Genomic DNA, 19557 nt, shown 5'->3' with positions numbered 1-19557 from the left:
CTCAACTCATGCTCTAGCCGCCTAGAGACAGGTGGATGGGTGCTTTGACAAGTGGATAAGCACTCAGTGTATGTTTAGCCTTGTCTTACATAGCACTTTGGGTCAGAATAGAATAAGGATCTGTTTAAATCTCTGTTGCATTGACAAAAACTTTCCTGGGACTGGTACTTCCACTTCCTTACCACCCCTTTACTCTTAGCCCCTTCCAGTATGGTTTCTATCACAGTTACTGTCCTGAAATAGACTGTGTCATGTGCTGGTGGAAAGAGCATTGATGCTGGAATCCAAGGGCCAGAATCTGAGATCTGGCACAGCCACTCTGTGACCACAGGCAAATTGCTTCCCATCTTAGTTTCCTCAGTTTCCACTTTTACAAAAACATGTAGCTGGACTTAATTATTTCTCCCAGCTTTAAATCTTGTGATTTTCTCCAATGATTTCTTTTTAAACACAGTTTTATTGATAGCTTTTGATTTTATATCACCTATATTTCCTCATATGTCCTTCCAATTCTCCCCATCTTCTTCCAAGAGCCATCCCTTATAATGAGAGAAAAGGAGAGAAAGTGAGAAATACAGAGCAGGGAGGGAGGGAGAAGCAATGCCAATAATACAATCAAAAAAGTCTGATTGTATGCTGTGCTCCTACCTCTTCAAACAGGGTGGAGATGCCTTGTTGCTTCCTCAAATCTCCTCTTTGGAAACAAGTTTGATCATAACTTTGCTACATTCATTTTCAATTGTTTGCTGCCTTTGAGCTCTCTGTTTACATTGTAGCCATTTTTGCATCAGTTCATATAAATCTTGGGAACTATTCTGTATTCATCAGCAAGGGCCCCATCCAATGGCCTTTTTTCTCAATGTGCATCCTCCTTGACGTCTGCAATATTTGAAGACAAGGTTTTTGATGGTTTCTCCTTTGCTGTTGTGTTGTTTTATTTTGCCTCTTCCTCCATTTACATTTAAGGGTGGCTTTCTTCCCTCAGCCTAATTCTCTATTTTTCTTTCTTCTCTTTTGGCTTTAATTATCATCTCTTCCCAGATGTACTTTTAAACATAGATTAGGTTTTTCAGTGAGCCCCATTTCTCGCAGACTTCTAGATATCTTTACCTTGATGATTTCGAAAGCCTTTATCCTCACTAAAATTCTGGGTTCTATATTCTTATTTGGGGATAAGATAGAGCAACTGAATGACTCTCCAAAGAACAACACCCTACTTATCTCAAACTCAACATATCTTGAATTAAATTAATCCTCATTGCTCCCAAATCTGCATCTCTCCTCTTCCAACTTCTTGTTTTTGTCAATTATGTCACCACCCCAGAGGTAGCATGTTAAAAGAGTATAATGCTGGACTCTGAGGCGGGAAATCTAGGTTCACATCTTACCTCATGTATGTTAACTGTGTGACCCTAAGCAATAATAACAAATATGTTTATAGTGATTACTACATGGAAGATATTGTGCTAAGTAATAATTATCTCATTTGATCCTCAGTCCAACCTTAGGAGGTAGTTGATGTTATGATCCCCATTTTACAGTTGAGAAAATTGAGGCAACCAGATTAAGTGACTTGCTCAAAGTCACACAGCTAGCAAATATCTAAGGTTGACTTGGAATTCAGGTCTTCATGACTCCAGGCTCAGAGCTCTAACTGCCCATAGTGCCTGATTGCATAGCATGTGCTTAATAAATGCTTGTTGACTTGACTGTTGTCCGAGTTCTCCATACGTCAAAGGAAAAGGCTGGGTTAGATGACCTCACTCTAAATGTATCATCCTATGACCCAGTCACTCATTCTGGAAACGCCAGATTCCTCAATGGCTACTCTCCGTCTCAGAGACAGTTGGTTCCTGGGTTCTGTTGATTCTACTTCTGTGAGCAGAGCTGCTCTCATATCTTGTCTATGGTGTTTGTACTTGTTGCCATCAGACTAATTTAGATCTTTATCGACTATTGCTTCCTAATTATCTTCCTATCTCCTGTTTTTCCCTTCTCTGAACCATCCTTCATATTGTGGCTCAATTAAATTTCCTAATGGCAGGTAGGTGACTTCCCAGTGGCTGAGAGCACTGAGCTGAGATCAAAAAGACTTGAATGTGATTTTCCCAGCATTGAATGTAAGGATCGAATGAGAAAATAGTGTTTAGCACAGTAGTTACTTAAAATTCATGCTTATTTCTTTCCTAATTTTACAAGTCTACTATGTCATAATTCTGCTCAAAAACGTTCACTTAGCCCATCTTAAATGCCACCTATTCCATACAATGTTTCTTGATTTTCCTCCCCTCTGAAAGTGATTTCTCCCCTTCTGTAGAACACTATTATTCTTGAATCTCTTTTTTATCCCTCTCACTTGTATCCTTAGCATTTTCATGTCTATCATAGCCTATATATTATTAGATTGTAAACTGACAGCAAAAGCAATCTTGTTTCTTTTCCTAGTTATCTATAGAACTGAATAGACTCCTCACTCCTGAAATTTAAGACTCTTCCACAGTCCGGTTCCAAATCCTCTTTCTCACTTTATTTCCCAATATTCCCTTTTACACAATGTTTTCTAAGCTTTTACTAAATTGATCCTAAATCTTCTATCATAACATTTGCACATAATTGAAATGTATTCCCTATTTTTTCAAGACCCATAGTAGGTGCTATCTCTTCCACAAAGTCTACCTTGATTTGCCTCCTGAGAAAGGGATCCTGTTCTCCCTCCCCATAGAACACTACTGTGCTTGAATCTCTGCTTTAGCACAAGTTACCTTGTATCCTGCATTTGTGTCATATCCTATGTATTAGATTGTAAGCTCCCGAGGGCAAGCACAGTCTTGCTTCTCATCCTTGTAAACCCAGAGTCAAGCACAGGGCCTGATTCAATAAATGATGAATTTATTTGTGGGGAAGATCTAGTCCTCCACCCTAGAAGACCTTAGGATTTAAAGTTAGAACTTTACAAGTTCTTAGATTATCTAGTTTACCCCAGCTTTGTTTTGTAGAAAAGGGAACTGAGGAGACTTGCTCAAGCTCACACACAGCACTGGCGACAGAATCAGTAATAGAATTCAGACTTCCAGACTCCCAGCCCAAAGTTCTTTCTGTTCAAACACAAGAGCAATATAGCAGCATTCATATTAACAGCTCCCTCCCAAGTCACCAAGGGGCTTGCTTAGTTGGCTTAGTGTCTTGAGGATTGTCTCTGGGGACAGTCCATCAGAAAAGGAATGTGATTGGTCCACACTGGTCCAACATGTGGATCCTGGCCCCGGGTGCCCTCATCACCCCCTTGACCGGCGACACTGGCACGTGTGCCTCAACCCCAGGGCGTAAAAGGCCCCAGAGGAAAGGATTGTCTTCCAGATGAAGCAGGAGTAGGAGAGGAAGGAAGCCTGGATCAGTGAAGGGTCTGTGTCGCCTCCCCTCTCCCCACCCCCCTCCCCTTGTAGCAAGAGGCCAGGGAGTAAACAGGAAAGACTGGCTGTTCCATGATGGGGATTGGGGGTGTTAAAAAGAAGCAGAGGGAAGGTGGGGGGGGGACAATACTGGAGAAAAGGATTTTGCCTTTGTTAATGGGGGGAGGCTAGAGAGCTTGGACTCCACTGGAGGCTACTGCTGGAAGGGCCTTGTCTAACCCCACTCATTTTGCAACTAAGGAAACTGAGGTCTAGATAGGAAAATGTACTTGCTCAGTCATGCAATGAATCAGTGACAAAAGACAGATTTCTCCATTCCTCAATCCAATGCCTTTTACACTCCACAGCTTTTTCTAGGCACCAGGATGGATACCTGGATCTTATTCCAATTTTCTACCACATGTGCCCCTCACACAGTCCAGCAGCCCTTGTACCTGAGCTCTTGAACCACTAAGACTGAGGGGAAAGAGATCTTGGTAGGGGGGGAGTGCTGTACAGTTCGAGAGAGTGAGAGAATGAGAAAGGCCGCCAGATGGCCAGCCCAGGATGGTGGAAGACCCAGACATGTCAGTGCCTAACTCCAGACTCTGGTTGCTCCCAAGGGGCTGCTTGCCTGGCACCCCTGCCCCTTCCTTCTGGGCAGAGGAGGAGGCTGTGAAGGGCGGCCAGTCCGGAGCCAGGATAGACCTGCCCCCCAGGACTTGGCCCCTTCAGATCAGATAAGGCCCCGGGAGGACAATAGGGAACACAAACAGTGCTGGGGTGTTTAGTCCGACAGGGTGCAGGGGGCGGCAGAGCCAGGCTGAAGGCGCCGGCCCCAGACAGAGTCCCTGACTTGCCCCTTCATGGGCCGATGGAGATGATAGAGCTTAATTCCCCTGCACCTCCAGGAGTTCACCCAAGTTTATCCCGGGAACAAGGACCCACGTGATACATTAGAGCCAAAATACATCTTAGAGGCCGCCTATGTCTGACCCCTTTATTTTAGGAATAAGGAAACTGAGCTAGAGAGAGAGCCAAGGTCACACTGAGGATAAGTGGCAGGAGCCCTAAGAAGGGAGCATTTGGGGTAAAACCAGCTGTGAAGGACTCGGGGGCATTTGGGGCTCTCTCTGAGGCCAGTCCCGGGAGTGACAGTGGAAAGTTACCCAGTGGAAGAGGGGCGGGTGGAAACTGTCCTGGGCATGGCCCCAGGGGTGCCAGAATCTGTGCAAGAGTCCAAGGGCCTAGGGACCAGAAGCAGAGCACCCCTTCGGACGGGACAATGGAACGTCATGGTGAGGGCCTCGCCCTCCGCCCTGCCTTGGTCATTCACAGGCAAGAGTGGGGGGGTGGGATCAGACACCTTTCCTGTCTCCTGGCTCAGGGCCGAGACTGGAGACAGGAGGCTGGCCTCAGTGGTCCCCGGGGGCAGCGCCTACATTCCTGAGGTGGCCAGAGGCCAAGGGGACAGTCACTCTCGAAGTCCCTCCCCCGGGGTCTTGGACTGAGAGGATGTTCTCTCCTTGATCCTTCGCCCTCCTCCCCCAAGATTCCTGGTCAGCAAGGAAGCCGGAAAGAGCCAGATTCACTGACCAGTCTGTGGAGGAACTTCTGGGGCTCTCCTGAGGAAACAGAGCTGTCTGCTCCCGGAGAAGCTTAATTAATGTGTTCTTTCAGAGGTTCTGGGTTATCTGATAAACTTGGGCATTCCAAGACCCAGGGAGTCCTGGATACTGCCCTATTTGGACTGGAGATGTGATCTTGAGGGCTAATACGGATAACTTCACATTGATGTGGTGCTTAAAATGTTTGCAAAATGTTTTCCTCATAATATAGGGTATCCCAGCATTCCAAATGCCATTTTAGGCTCTTAAAGCTAATGCTTAGAACTTCACTAAATGCAAGGTAGGTGGTTCCAGAACAAGGTATTCCAAAATTCTTAATACCATTAAAAGCTTACAATTGCATTGAGACTCTTGTGACCATATTATTTTACAGATGAAACTGTAACTGTGAAAAAGGGGAGAGCAAATAATACATAATCACATGGCTTGTAAGTGCCTGAGATAGTGCTACCCATTATACCACACTGCCTCCTTTGGAATTGGGTGGTTGAGGGCCAAATCCTGGCTCTACCCATTAACTTCGACAAATCATCTAATCTCCCTGGTCTACTCTGATCCTCATTCTCCCCATCTTCCAGGATATAGTGGTGAGAAAATGAAGTGCTTGGCACTTACTAGCCTTACAAGCCCTATGCCAGTTATTTTATGAGCAGGTTAGACTAGATAGTCTCTGAGATCCCTCTCAGTTTTTTGGGCACAGATGGGGAGTCATGAGAAATAATTCCCAAATTCACTCAAGAGAATGCAGGTTCCCCTCTGATCCCTTATCTAGGTCTTAGTTTCTGTACAATGAGAAGGTTGAGCTGGAGGGTCCCTAAAATCCCTTGCAGCTATGACATTTTAGAAATAGCAGCTGGCCCTTTACCCCCCAGGTTCATATTCATGAGTTCATTTATCCTCACCAGTGCCTTACAAGGCAGGCAGTACAAATATGATTACGCCCATTTTGCAGATGAGGGCCCCAAAGCCCACAGCAGTGATTCACTATCATGCCAGTTTGAACTCGGGGCCCCTTCCTCCCCACCTGCCTTTGTGCACGATCAGGTAAGTGAAGGTCGTTGTTCTGGGAATCGGGGTTGCACCTTTAGTGAGTTGTTTCCTCCCAGACCCACACTCCCAGCAGCCCGAGCCCTTTGCCTGCTGTCTGTGATGGGAAGTTTCACTTCCCTGTTGGAGTTGGTCAGGGTGGCGCCCTGGGCCAATACTGTCTCCGTCATTCTCCCCCACCCCATGTCTGGCTTCCCATTTTACCCACTTGAGAAACTGAGTTATTTTCACGAAGCTACTGAGTTCAGATTTAACCCCAGGTCCGCTGGCTTCAAAACAGGTGCTCATTTCCTGACTCTTTCTTAGCCTGGTCCCTCCATCTGATCTTTGAAATGGAGTAGCCTAGGTCCTGGGCTCATAGATTTGATGCTGGAAAGGGCCTTTGGGCTTGTATAGATTCCAGCCTCTTTATTCTACAGATGAGGAAGCAAAAAGTTAGAAAGATTAAGTAATAACCAAGGTCACATGGGCTATTGGGAAATGACAAGAACTGAGATTTGAACCCAAATCCCCTGATTCCAAATTCATTGTTTTTTTCCCTGCACAACACTGCCTCCACCTTCTAGGGATCTCTAAATTCTCTCACCGTTACTATCCAGCTGGGGGGGGGGGGTGGGGGGGGGGGGGGGGGGGGGGGGCCGGGGGGGGGGGGGACAAAGAGCAGCCCTGCGAGGAGGTGGGCTGGGAAATCCCTTCCCCTGTCCTGGTGCCCTGTTTTGGGGAGAGGGCCTTGTGGAAAGTGGGCACCATGGAGAAATGGATGAAGGGGATTTAGAAAACACCCATCAGTTGTCCACCATCGCTTGCCCCATAAAAGGGGCAAGAATCAATTCGATGAAATGGGCAAAGGAGCCTTCTGCCTCTTTAGTTTTCTCTCCCTATCTCCGACACCCCCAACACCCACCCTGAGCTCCACCATGCCCTCTCCCCTGTAATTGCAGGAAAAGGATCAGGACAGCAGGGTGTCCGCTCCCCTCCTCCACCCTACCTGGGGGCTTCTCTTAGAGGCTAAGGGGGAAGCAGCTGGAATCTCAACCCCATTGTCTTGGATGGATCCCCACCAGCCCTCCCTTCAGCTCTTTCCTCCCCTAGGGATCCTCTTCCTGGCAGATCTTGCTCAGTGCCCAGATTCCCGGTATTTCCGAGGGTGGGATGTGGGGTCCATGGGGGCATCAGCAAGGGCCTTCCTCGGCTCCTTGCCTGGGGGCGGACCAAGGCCCTGGAATGTGTGTTTGGGTTCCTGAGGGGAGCTGCCCTCTGTCCCTGAGGAGACTCAGCAGTCCTCAGACTCTGGCCCCTCCCTTCCTCCCTTCTCCTCCCCCACCTCCAGCTTCGGGTAGGCGTCTTTTTACCGGCCAGACCTTGGGGATAAACAATGGCCTTGGCCTTTGATCTCATCTGCCACTATCCCAGACAAGACACTGGGAGGCAGCTGCTGGAGAGGCTAGGTATCTAGTGGAGGGAGCTGTCCGGGGTGGGGAGGGGGAAGGTGGCCTTGTCAGGCCTGGGTGAAGGGAGCTGTCCAGGGGTAAAGCCTCGGTCCCTTGGGACTGGGGAAACAAAGAGGCCATCAGACACGAATAGTATCAAACCCATTATCGGTGCTAATGAAGGAGAAACAGTTTGGAAATCCACAAGCAATTGGATATTTTTTAAAATAGCAAATATTATTCACTGAATACATATTATGAACTACATTAAGTGATTTTTCCACTTAGTCAGGCTAAGACTGTTCATTAAAACAAGTTTGCATTCACTGAGTGGAGAGTCCTGGAGGCCAGGGATAGCCTGGGAATGAAATGTGCCACAGATGGGCCTCTTGTTGATAAATGAAAAGTACAATACCAGCTGGTCTCACTCCCATTTCTCTACTCCCAAATAGCTCTGGGTGGAGAGGACCAGAGTTTCAGGGTGAGCTGTTACCATCTCTGACAGTCTCCTTCCTCCTCTGGGGTTTGGTCCGGACCACCTTCCAACCCTTCATGAAGCCTTCCCTACCCTCAACTTGAATCAATGTCTCATTCTTTTAATCTTTAATATCTGTGGGCTTTGGACTCCTCATTCTGGTCCTTATCCTCAGATAATCTCTAGGGCCCTTTCTTAACCATGCTAAGCACTTGTTTGAGTCTTGTGTCTCTAACTGAATGTTAAACTCCAAGAGGGTAGAAGCTACTTTGCATTGATCACAGGGTACCAGATTAGGTATGCAATAAGTTTAATAATTATTGTTGAATAAATGAAGGGACAACCAAGGATCCCTTTCTATAGGGTGTTTTGAGATTCTGAAGAGAAAGACATCAGATCACTTCTCAAAGGGTACTGACTGTCCCTCTGATCCACCGATCACCAGCCCTTCCCTCCAGTACCTCCAGTACTGATACGAGTCCAACTGGCCAGAAAGTGGGGCACCCAGGGATTTCCCTTCTTGGGGACTGACGCCTCCCAGGGGCTGATTGACAGAACCAGATGTTTCCTGCCAGATGTGCTGGTCCTGTCACTAGAGGAGAGAAAACCGAAGAGGAGAGGTGGGATTGGAGAGGGGGAGGAGAGTAAAGGAGTTTTGTCAGGCTCTGACAGCCCCCCAGTCCCAAGCCCAGACTCTAAACAGCACTTCCTCTCTCCCTTTGGCTGGTAGCCACCCCACAGCCCCTCCTCTAAGGAAACTCATTTCCTGCCTCCCTGGGTCACTCCCCGGGCTGGGCTGTTCAGGAGCAGCTCGCTCCACTGAGTGCCCAGCCTCTGGTCAGCTACCCTTGAGGCCAGAGCACTCTCTCTCTCTCTCTCTCTCTCTCTCTCTTTCTCTCTCTCTCTTTCAGCCTCCCCTCATAATCCCACCGAGATCACCCTTTTCTGCCCCCGCTGACATCATCCCATTCTCCCTGCTTCTTCTTCGATCTTCTCCCCCCCACACTTTCCCCACCCTTGAGAAGGCTGGAGCAGGGAAGCTGCCGGACCCTTTGCCTCTGCCCCTTTGGTCACGAGGACAAGCCACGCCATCCAGCGAGGCCCCCGGCCACTGTGCCCCTGGACACTGGATAAGATCCCAAAGACAGGCAGAAAGAGGGACGGCATGGAGGGAGTCTTCTACATCGCGATGTTCCTGGCTGCGTGTGCCTTCAGCTTGGCAAGTAGGTGTCTCCCGGTCCCCAGGACTTGTCCAGGACCCCCTCTCACTCACCTTCTCCAATGAAAGACTTCTCTCTGCCATTAGGGACTCCTTCTGCCTTTGTTAGCTGATGGTATCGGGGCCCCTCTTCCCCAAGTTCTTGGGTTAGAGTCAGTTTGGCAGGTCTCCTTGTCTTGGGTCCAAGTCAGCCTCCATCTTCACTTCTCTTTATGGTCCCCAGCCTCTTAGAACACAGTCAGAGGACGAATAGAGCCCATCATGTGAACCCCGTTCTACCTCTTTCCACTCCATCCACCCCATCTGGGAACCTACCGGCCAAACTTACTTTGCTTCTGAGATAAGCAGGAGCTCCAGTAACAATCTAGTAGAAAGCACTCCCTGACATGGTTTTCATCTCAGCTCTACCAACAAACTTGGGCAAGTAACTTCACCTACCTGGGATTCAGTTTGTTTTGTAAAATGAGAATTTTGGATTTCATAATTTCTATGGATCCTTCCATATCTAAAGAGTCATAAGTCTATAAACAGTTTCCAGTTGATTCTTCTGACCAGCTGATGATCTGGCTCTGCCTCTCTTTAGGAGCTTGGTAGGAAAAAACTAAGACTAATTTTTGATTTCATCAGAACTTTTCCCTCATCTCATTCTTTCCCCGCTCCTCAGGTAAAGAGGCAAAGATGTATTCGGGCTGCTAGCAGTTCCTAGGACCTGGATGCTGGAGCTCCACTCCTGAGGGAGGGAGAGGAGACCAGAGTCTGGGGACAATAAGCCTTTGACTCTAAGAGGAGGGATGCCCTTTAATCCACATCCTCCACAGTTAGTGTCTCTAGCTACAGAGCTAGGGATGGCTGAGCCTCTCTCTCTTCATATGGAAAACTCCAGCTCAATATCTCACTTCATGCACAAGCTGGGGAAGCTTGGTGAGATGAGGTGAGGGTGAGGAATAGAAGGAAGAGCCTAGAGCTCCTTCAGAATGGGGTTAACAGTTGAGATTTCACAGCGTAACAAACACAGGACTGAGAGTCAAAAGACCTGAATTTTGGTTCTGATCCTGTCACTCACAATGGTGTGATATGGGCCAAGTAATTCTACTTCCCTGAGCCTCAGTTTCCATATCTACAAAATGAAAAAGTTGGACTAGCAGGGTTCTTACCCTGCCATACCCCAAAGCCCCTCACAGTGTAATGCTGTATCCTGAGGCCCTTTCCAGCTCGGACATCCCGTGTTCTAAGGCCATGTCCAACCTTGACATTCTATAATTCAGTGAAGTCACTCTTTGGACCACTTGAGACGGTATCTACTATTTCCTATAGTAGGGGACTGGGAAGACTCTCCAGACTCTCCTTGAGTCTCTCTCCAGACTCTCCAGAAACTGCTGAAAGGATAAGAGAACTAGGAGAACCCTGGAAAAACATTATTGAAGCCTGCCAAGCTCCCCAGCCTCCCGCTCAGTAGAGAAAACCAGTACCCTTCCACAAATTGTCCTGTATCACTCCATATGCTATCTCATTCTCCCCTCTCCCTCCCCTTAAGGAACTTCTTTTATAGACTCAGATCCTGGACATCCCTGGGCCCTGGGCTCAGGGGACTGTGGACTGAGTTCTAGCCTCCCACTCCAGTGGAGGTAGGTGTTAGCGGTAAGGAGAGTTTGTTCCAAGAGGCCCAAGGAGAGGATTGCAGGAACACTGTGAATTCTGTCATTAGAGGAAAAAAGAAAAATCATCAGAGTTCATCCAGGAGTAAGGAGATAGCATGGATTGTGTGGTTCTCTTTCTTGGGTCTGGCCCCTAATCTCCTGGGAGATGCTGTAGAATCACAGACTATTTGAGTTCACAGGGATATTATGGATCATCTGGCCTTAGAGTCCAATAGCCACCAACTGTGTAAAATTGGACAAGTCCTTTAAAGCTCTCCTTTCCTCATGTATACAATGGGAAAAATTTTAGAGGACTTTTCAAAGTGCTTTGTAAACTTTAAGGCATTTTATAAAAGTGAGTTTTCCTCCTCTTCTTCCCAACATTTTTATCTATAATCTCCTTTTAGAGATGACAGACCAGAGGCCTATGCAGGGGCAGGAGCTTGCCAAAAGTCCCATAGCAAGTCAGTGGCAGAGCTGATCACAGCCACCCAACTCCTCTTTTCCTGCTCCCTTCAGCTACTTCATTTTGCTGCAAATCTTTGGCCCACTTTTTTTTTTTCCAGTTGTATAAATTGTACAAATTGTTCAAATTGTGCTCTTGGGGACGGTTTCTGGTTTGTGTCCTATCAGAAGGGAAGTGGATTTTTGTACATGGCTGCCCTGCTGCTGGCCTGTGCTGGGAGCATGGGGAATGAGCCCTACAGAGGACTGGCAGAGTTCAATAGAAATCTTGTCAGTCCTGTATTTAGGAGCCCAGAGCAGCTGACTCTTACTTCAGAGAGTCCATGATTCAGCGTCCAAGGGCTTGAGTTTGAATCTTCCTTCTGCTGCTTTCTGTCTCCATGATCATGTCTTGGAGCCTCAGTTTCCTCCATCTGTAAAATGAAGGGGTTGGACAGAGCCCGGTCTCTGTCAGCTCTATGATATCTTCACACACAGTGCCGGCCTCTGGAAAGACTTAGGGAAGGAAGATTCCATAGGTGTCTTGGGAGAATGTGGAGATGATAATTTTTCACATTTATATGATGTTTAGAGATTTACATACATGTCCTATACATGACATTTCCAGTATGGCATAGTGCAGCAAGAGCTGGCTCCTGGGTCAGAAAAATTAGGGTTCCAGCTTTCCCTCCGATACTGACTATGTGACCCTGGATCATTCTTTCAGTGCCCAGGCAATTTCTCAAGAATGTAAGTGGTCTCAGGGTGACTGATCTGCATGATGACGGGAACTTCCTCATTGGGAGTTCCCTACATTGATAAAATTACTCACCTGGACCATAAAAAACCCTTAGAGATTTAAAGAACACTTCCCTTCCCAAACCAGATAATACAAGTATTCTAGATAGGAACTAGATTTGTGATTTCATTTTTAGGGGGAATTATATTTATATGTAGTATTTCATGTTTATGTATACACTATAGATGTATAATTATCAATAAAAGTCAGCACCTCCCGGGTCTAGAGCAGACATGTTACTGCCCCTTAACCCCACCCTGCCTACTAATGCAGCAAACCAGTGTAGAATGTCATTGGGAAATATTTAACCAAATACAACGTAACAAAGATGGATATATTTTAAAACTAAGTCAGTATCCAGCCAGCAAGGGATCTTTGTGTTTAGATTAATGGCCTATTGCTTTTGGAGTTTGACACCACTAGCCTTAGGTAGTGGTTTAAAAGATTAAATGACAGAGTCACACAGTCAGTATGTTCAAAGTGTTCAAAATCTGGAGCATCTGAACAGAGATCTCCCTGGCTTGGAGGCCTGCTCTCTATTATCTAAGGCAGGGGTGGAGAACTTCCTGCTCATAGGCCTTATAAGGCCCATGAAATCCTTTGCCTAACCAACCCTAGGCAAGGATGAGCTGAAAGTTTGGTACAACCAAGTCCCACAAGTGATAAGTTTTTTGTTGTTGTTTTTTATTTTTTTAATACACATTTCTTTATGAATTATGTTGGGAGAGAAAAATCAGAACAAAAGGGAAAAACTATGGGAGAGAAAAAAACAACAACAGAAAAAACAATTGAACATAGTATGTGTTGATTTAACATTCAATCTCCATAGTTCTTTTTCTGGATTTAACATTCAATCTCCATAGTTTCTTTTTCATAGTTCACCTGGATGCAGGTGATGTTTTCTATCCAAAATTTAAGCTGATAGTTTTGTCTGGCCCTCGAATGGAATTATAAATATCCAAATGGTCCTTCACAGAAAAAAGACGCCCCACCTTGATCTATGCCATACTGTCTTGCAAGTACTTTTATCGCCATATATATAAGGAAACTGAGACTGAGAGGTTAGTTACTTGCTAATGAAAATAAACATGTTTACAGATCCAGCACTGTGACCTGGGATTTCAGGTGGGGAGGTTGGTGACATCCGGGGATAACTCAAAAAGAAATCAGAGGGAGTCAGGATCTTTGGCCTTTGGCTCAATTCCTTGCCCCTATCCTATCCTTCATCTAGAATGAGAATTGACAGCAGGAAAGGACATCAAAGTCAAATTTCTCCAGAAGAGGAGTTCTTAACTTTTTTTGGTGACATAGACTCTGCTTGAGACAATTCAGTGTCTCATCTTCAGAGAGGTAGATCTCTGGGCCTAGGAGAGCTCTGAGTTCAATCCAGCCACAGTATGCGACTTTGGGCAAAGCAATCAATCTCTATTTGCCTCGGTTTCTTCATCTATAAAAGAAGTATAATACTGCACCTTTCTCCCAGGGTTGTTGTGAGTATCAAATGAGATAAAATTGTAAAGCATTCAGTATAATGCCTGACCAAAGTAAGCCCTCCATAAATGTCAATGATTAATTTTTTTTGTGAGTCCTTTCTCAGATTGATGTTTTAAAAAGAATCGTAATTGAAAAACTCCTTAACTTCAAGTAGAAGAAGTAAAAATAAAGATATATTTTTTCCTATGCAAGTTTATAGATCCCTTTGAAATCTAACAATTGTTGGTTGAGAGGATAACAAGGCATCCTTGAAAAAAATATAAAATACTTTTTTATTTCCAACACTATTTTATTTTTTCAAATACATGTAAAGATAGTTTTCAGTATTAATTTTTATAGACTTTGTATTCCAAATTTTTCTCCCTCCTTCCCTTACCTCCTTTCCAAGACAGCAAACAATTTAATTTGGCTAAATATGTGCAATTCTTTTAAACATATTTCTGTTTTGGTCATGTTGTACAAGAAAAAAATCAAGAATCTGAAATATTTTTTGGTTGGGAGTAGGAAATGGGGAGAAATCAGTCCTGAGCCTCTGTCCCTAGAAATTCTTCCAAGTGGCTCCAAGGATCCAGGGAAATAGTTTCATTCTAGTCTCGTTCCAAAGGGAAGATCAGAAAAGTTCTAGGATATTCTCTACACTTTGCCTGCCTTTTTCTTATAATTTTTGTCTCCTTCCCACTGAAGAAGGGACAGCCCAGGCCATCTAATTCAATCTCCATATTTTATGGGTGAGGAAGCTGAGGTGCAGGGAAATCAGACAGGTAGTTAAGAGGCAGAGAGAGCATTTGAATTCATCTTTCTAGGTCAAATCCTTGTGTTCTTTCACCATAACCACCTTTCCCCATCCCTCTGCTCTCTCCAGTCCAAGATCCCTATCTTAGGAGCATAGATTTTGAAAATACAAGGGATATTGGGGATCATTCTGTCCCATGTTCTCATTTCATGAGTGCAAGATGGGGATAGCAAGGGTAGACAGTATTTTGTTCACAAAAGATAAGATAGTCTTAGCTGACTACAAGCTTAGTAACAGTTATAAGTTCATCATGTCACATGTTGATTAAAAATACCCAACCTCCCCCCAAAAATGACAGTATATTGTGTTCCCTCGGGTCAGAACCTATCAGAACAGGTGTGGGTACCACACTCTAGAAGGACATTGACAGTCTGAAGGAGGACATGAATTGGCTTCCCATTCATTATATTTAAGGTTCAGTTGAAAGAAGTTGGCATGTTTTGCCTAGAGAAGACTTAGGGGGCACATGAGAGGCAAACTGAAATATCTCAAGGGTCATAATGTAGAAGATTGGTCCTATTTCCTTGACCCCAGAAGTCAGAGCCAGAAGCAGTAAGTGGAAGTTATGGGAAAGTAGATTTTTCTCTATGTATGGCAAAAATTTCTGTCTGTTAGAGTTATCCACAAATAAAATGGGATTCCTTGGAAGGGATGGGATCCCCCCACTTGAAATAGTTAATGACCAGATGATACTTGTTTGGGACACCATAGTGATGACTTCTGGTCAGATATGGTTTGGACTAGATGACCTCTGGGTTCCCTCCAGCCCTGAGATACAACTTAGGAAAGTAAGGCCCCGTCAGGTGAATCAATCTGTCCAAAGTGACATGGAGTGGCAAGTGGCAGAGCCAGGGATTCAAGCCCCGTTCCTCTGATTCCAAATCTAGTGTGCTTCCCCTTCTACCACATTGTCCCTTCTAGTCTGACCTCTCCATCAGTATTTCAGTCAGTACCACAGAATGCGTATTTTCTGTGGATTGAGAATGGTAGAGCTGGAGCAGAAATTGGAAATCATTGAGTCCAGCTTGATCTTGAAAGCCCGAGTCCAGAGAGGAGATGACTTAGGTCACACGATTAGCAATAGAACCAGACTGGAACCTGTGTCTTTTCCCTTAGACCTGAGCCTCTGATGCTTTTTGGTTTATTTCTCCATATTTTTCTCCCCGGGAAACATTACTTTAAGCAGAGTTCAGGCTGCTTCAAATATTGGTGGATCTGAAAGCATCATTAACACCTCTGTCTCCAGTCACCCAGCTCACTGGCTGGCTCCTTTCCATGGAAGACTCCTCCTCCCTCAGACCTTTCGTGCTTCCCTGGTGCCTGCCTAATTGTGATTAAGCTTTGTTTTGATACCGTCCCCCCTGGCTGGCCCCACTGGCCATGGGGAGACAGGATGGGGCGTCATACTCCCTTCTGTCTCCCCATTCTCGTCTGTGGCGGGGAGGAGAAGGGGGAAGGGGAGAGAGCAGGCATTCGAAAAAGCCCCAAAGGACCAAAATAAACGCGCGCTTATCTGATCTTCCAGCTGGCTCCGCTATCTGATCATTACATAATGCAATCCAGCCGGGGCTCTACTTGTTGATAGAATAAGGAGGGATGAGAAGAAAGAGAAAAATGTTAAGTTCTTTGTTTTTTTTTTTCATACCCTACTAGCAATCAAATCATCACCTTCATTCTTGGAAAGAATGTCAGCCAATTGTCCTGTGGTTTTTCATACCAAGAGAGCCCTCCTTGGGCCTGGCTCCTCTGCTTGTATGGTCTTCCCCTATCAGAATGTGAGCCTCCTGAGGACAGGAACTGCCTCATCTTTTTGTACCTGGATACCCAGCACAGTGCCTGGCACAAATGCTTTGTTGCTCATTCATTCACAACACGTTTCAATTTGCAGAACCTCAAGAATTGTAGAGTTGGAAGGCTCCTGCAGGATGACTATAGAAGTCAGAAATCTTTGAGTGTCCTGTGTCAGGTTAAGGTGTGTGACCCTTGGGCAATAACTTCTCAGCATTGGGACGGTGTCTGATGACCCTTTTGGCCAGTGACACTCAAGATGGTGGCTGTGCTGTTGGTACTGAGCTGGCGAAGAGATGAAACTCTCTCTCTCGAGGGCCATCATTTAGACTCTCCTATATCTAAGGGGTTTATATTCCCTGGAACGGAGAAAAAAGTGAAAGAAAGTCCAGGGGTTAGTAAAAGGTTCTTCTCCCCCTCAGCCTCCCTCTCCCCCATCCCCCTTCAGTCAGGCCTGCTTCTGCTCCCCACCAGAGCCCATCTTTGATCTCGAAGAAAACAGGAAGTGAGCAGGACAAGATGGAGACACAAACTTCCAAACAGTCTCCCCTTCTCCATCCTCCTCCTCCAGTGCTGCGCATTCCTCAGGACGAGGTGTAGGGGGCCTGCTTCCTCTCCCCTTCCAGGCCTGGCAGAGTAAATTTCCACTCTCTTCCCTCCCAGCTCCCAGCTTCCTGTCGGCCTCCGTGAGGGGAGGCTCAGAATACAGTCCGGTCATCCTCCTGTTTCCCTTGTTCCCTGCCGTCATAAGGTCATAGACATCCCCCAATTCACTCCCCCCTCATTTTTCAGAGCCCCCAAGAAGAAAAGCAAATCTGTCCAAGGTCACAGAAGGAATTAGCAGGACTGGGACTAGAGTTCTCTCCCCCCCACCCCGAATCTATTACTCCTATCCTGGACCTTTTAAGTAGAAAAGGCCTTCAGTGGTCATCTGTTTCAACTCTCTCATTCTACAGATGGGGTAACAAGAGGTGAAGAAGGATTGTTCCAAAGTCTCCAGCTAGGAAGTGGTAGGACCAAGACTGCTGGCTCTTGGCCCAGGGATCTTTTTCATTTAGTGTACAACAGTACCTTTAAATGACCAAGTCAAATGCTGTCCCCATCATTCCCTCAGACTGATATTTTCTCTGATTTAAATAGTCAAAAAAGAAGTGTGGGATTAGCCCATCCCTGTGCCCAGTTCTCCAAGGGAAACAGGAGAAGAGGGCACAGTGTCTCCCAGCTCATGTTGGCCACATGAAACACACACACAATCCTCTCTCTGTGTTTTCCCTATTCACTGTTACTCAATTAATCAAATAGCAAACATTAATCAAGCAATCACTATGTGCCAGGAATGCAGACAATACCCATCTGCCCTTGAGGAGTTTATGTTCTTTTCTTTTAGCTCTGCCGACTTGTGGGGAGAAGAGACAGCCCTAAACACCCAGCCTGTGTGACTGTGCCTCAGTTTCCCTCATTTGTAAAATGCAGACTTTACAGTTATACAATCTAAAGCACGTTAGGCTAGCACCCCACCACAGGTCTCCTTTTCCTAGAGGAGGCAGTGGTGTTTGGGGGCTGGGGGTGGATACCTATCTGTCATTCTGAGGAGTCCAGCCAGGCATCTGGCTTACGCATGGGCAGGGCCGCTGGGGCAGGGCCTGGAATTGTAACCCCCCAGCCAGAGCAGAGCTTTAACGGGAGTGGCCCACCCTGCTCGGGCTCAAGTGGTGAAGTCTGGGGCACTTGACCAGCACCCATCTGGGGAGGCTCTCCTCAGCACTCTGCCAGCACCCAGAAGAAAAAGCCAGGGCCCTTGTGAACTATCCCCACTCCTTAGTGATGGCAGAGTACTGCCTCTGCAGTGGCTCATCCTGGTCACCAAGGGTCTGTTCTGTGCAGCAGGCACGAAGCGTGTGCTTGGAGGCCCCAGAGCGTCAAAGGGAGCTTTTGGAAGCCCAGGGAATGCGGGAGACTGTGCAGACTTAGCCCTTTGTTTTCAACATGAGTCTCTGGAGGCTCCTGGAGTTGGGTCTTACTGGAAGCTAGCTAGAAGTTGTAGAGGTAGAATGACACTATCAGTCTCTGTCACCAAACCCAGGCCAGCACGACCATCGGATTGGGCCTATAAGAGCATGGATTTCTTTTCTCCCTCACATTTAGCTTCCTTCCTTCCTTCCTTCCTTCCTTCCTTCCTTCCTTCATTTCTTTCTTTGTTTCTTTCTTTTTCTTTTTAACTTTTTAACACTTAGTTTGGAATCTAGTTACTTTCTTTCTTTTTAACTTTTTAACACTTAGTTTGGAATCTAGTTGCTTTCTTTCTTTCTTTCTTTTTAACTTTTTAACAATTTGGAATCTAGTTAAAGGACATATGACATAAGCAATGTTTCTGAGAAAGGATCAAACTTGGAACTTAGTGCTTGCCTAAGAAGTCTTAGGCGAGACTGGCAGAGCCTCCAAAATGGAGCCCTAGTATAACTTCAAAGGTTATGTGATCAACCAATCTAGCAATAGGAAAATAGATCAAATTCCAGTCTTCCTTTGATAGCCAGTCATGGGTTTTGTCCCCTCCATATTCCCTGACTGCCACTTCCCTCTTCTATACAAACTCCCAACTTTCTCCTTCTGAACCAGGCACTGGTTTCTAAGGGTAGTCATGTCCTAACTGCTACTTTTGCATCTACAGCAGCTACTGCTCAAGTGCTTTTGTGAAACCTCCTCCAGCATACCCATCCCTTTACCCTCCCTCCCCAGGCCACCCTTCATTTTTATGGCAAAAGGCTTGAGACAGTCATACAAGATAAGCAAATGTTGTTGTTGAGTCATGTCCAACTCTGTGACTCCATTTGGCATTTTCTTGGTAGAGATATTGGACTGGTTTGTCATTTCCTTTTCCACTTAATTTTACAGATGAGGAAATGGAGGCAAACAGGATTAAGTTATCTTCCCAGTATTTGAGGGTAGATTTGAACTCAGGTCTTTGTGGCTCCAGGCCTGGGATATAGCTACCCAAGCAAACATGAATGGTTTGCAAATATGCATCAGAGATCTCTTTACATCATCTTCCTCTTCCCCTTCTTCCAAAGCCACCCCTCTTTAAAACTTCCCTATTACTATCACCAATCACCAAGACAGTAATCTGGTGCTCTGACTCTATACTCTCTCATGTCCAATCCTGTTATTTCTCCCTTTCCAATATCCTCAGCATCTGAAATTTGAGATCTTTTCCATATTCAACATTTTAAATTTGAGTTCGCTTTTATTTTCAACATCTGAAATTTATGCTCCTTTATCTCTGTTCCCAGAGTTCCCTTCTCCATTAGCCATTAGCCCAATTAGGCACTTATCACCTTTTTCCTATACCACTGAAAAAGTCTTCTGTCTGGTTTCCTTGCTTTAAATCTCTCCCTCTTCCAATCCCTTCTCCACAAA

At 45.8% G+C, this 19557-nt stretch overlaps 1 protein-coding gene and 1 long non-coding RNA gene across 2 annotated transcripts in view; one reads left to right on the top strand and one right to left on the bottom strand.

Moving 5' to 3' along the window:
- Positions 1–8262: 8262 nt before the first annotated feature.
- LOC105751165 lies at positions 8263–9516 on the bottom strand. Its single transcript, XR_001121435.3, has 2 exons — positions 9243–9516; positions 8263–8561 (listed from the first exon to the last, which is right to left on the bottom strand). It is a non-coding gene; the product is annotated as an uncharacterized LOC105751165 (long non-coding RNA).
- ENG (endoglin) overlaps positions 8743–19557 on the top strand; it is a 39824-nt gene continuing 29009 nt past the window's right edge. The window contains exon 1 of the mRNA XM_031954688.1: positions 8743–9192. Coding sequence (XP_031810548.1) covers positions 9135–9192 — 58 coding nt within the window. The 5' untranslated portion in view covers positions 8743–9134. The remainder of the gene's footprint in view (positions 9193–19557) is intronic.

This window comes from Sarcophilus harrisii, chromosome 2, assembly GCF_902635505.1.
Source record: "Sarcophilus harrisii chromosome 2, mSarHar1.11, whole genome shotgun sequence".
NCBI lineage: Eukaryota > Metazoa > Chordata > Mammalia > Dasyuromorphia > Dasyuridae > Sarcophilus > Sarcophilus harrisii.
The sequence above is the reverse complement of the archived record's forward strand: the minus strand, read 5'-3'. Positions and strand labels throughout refer to the sequence as shown.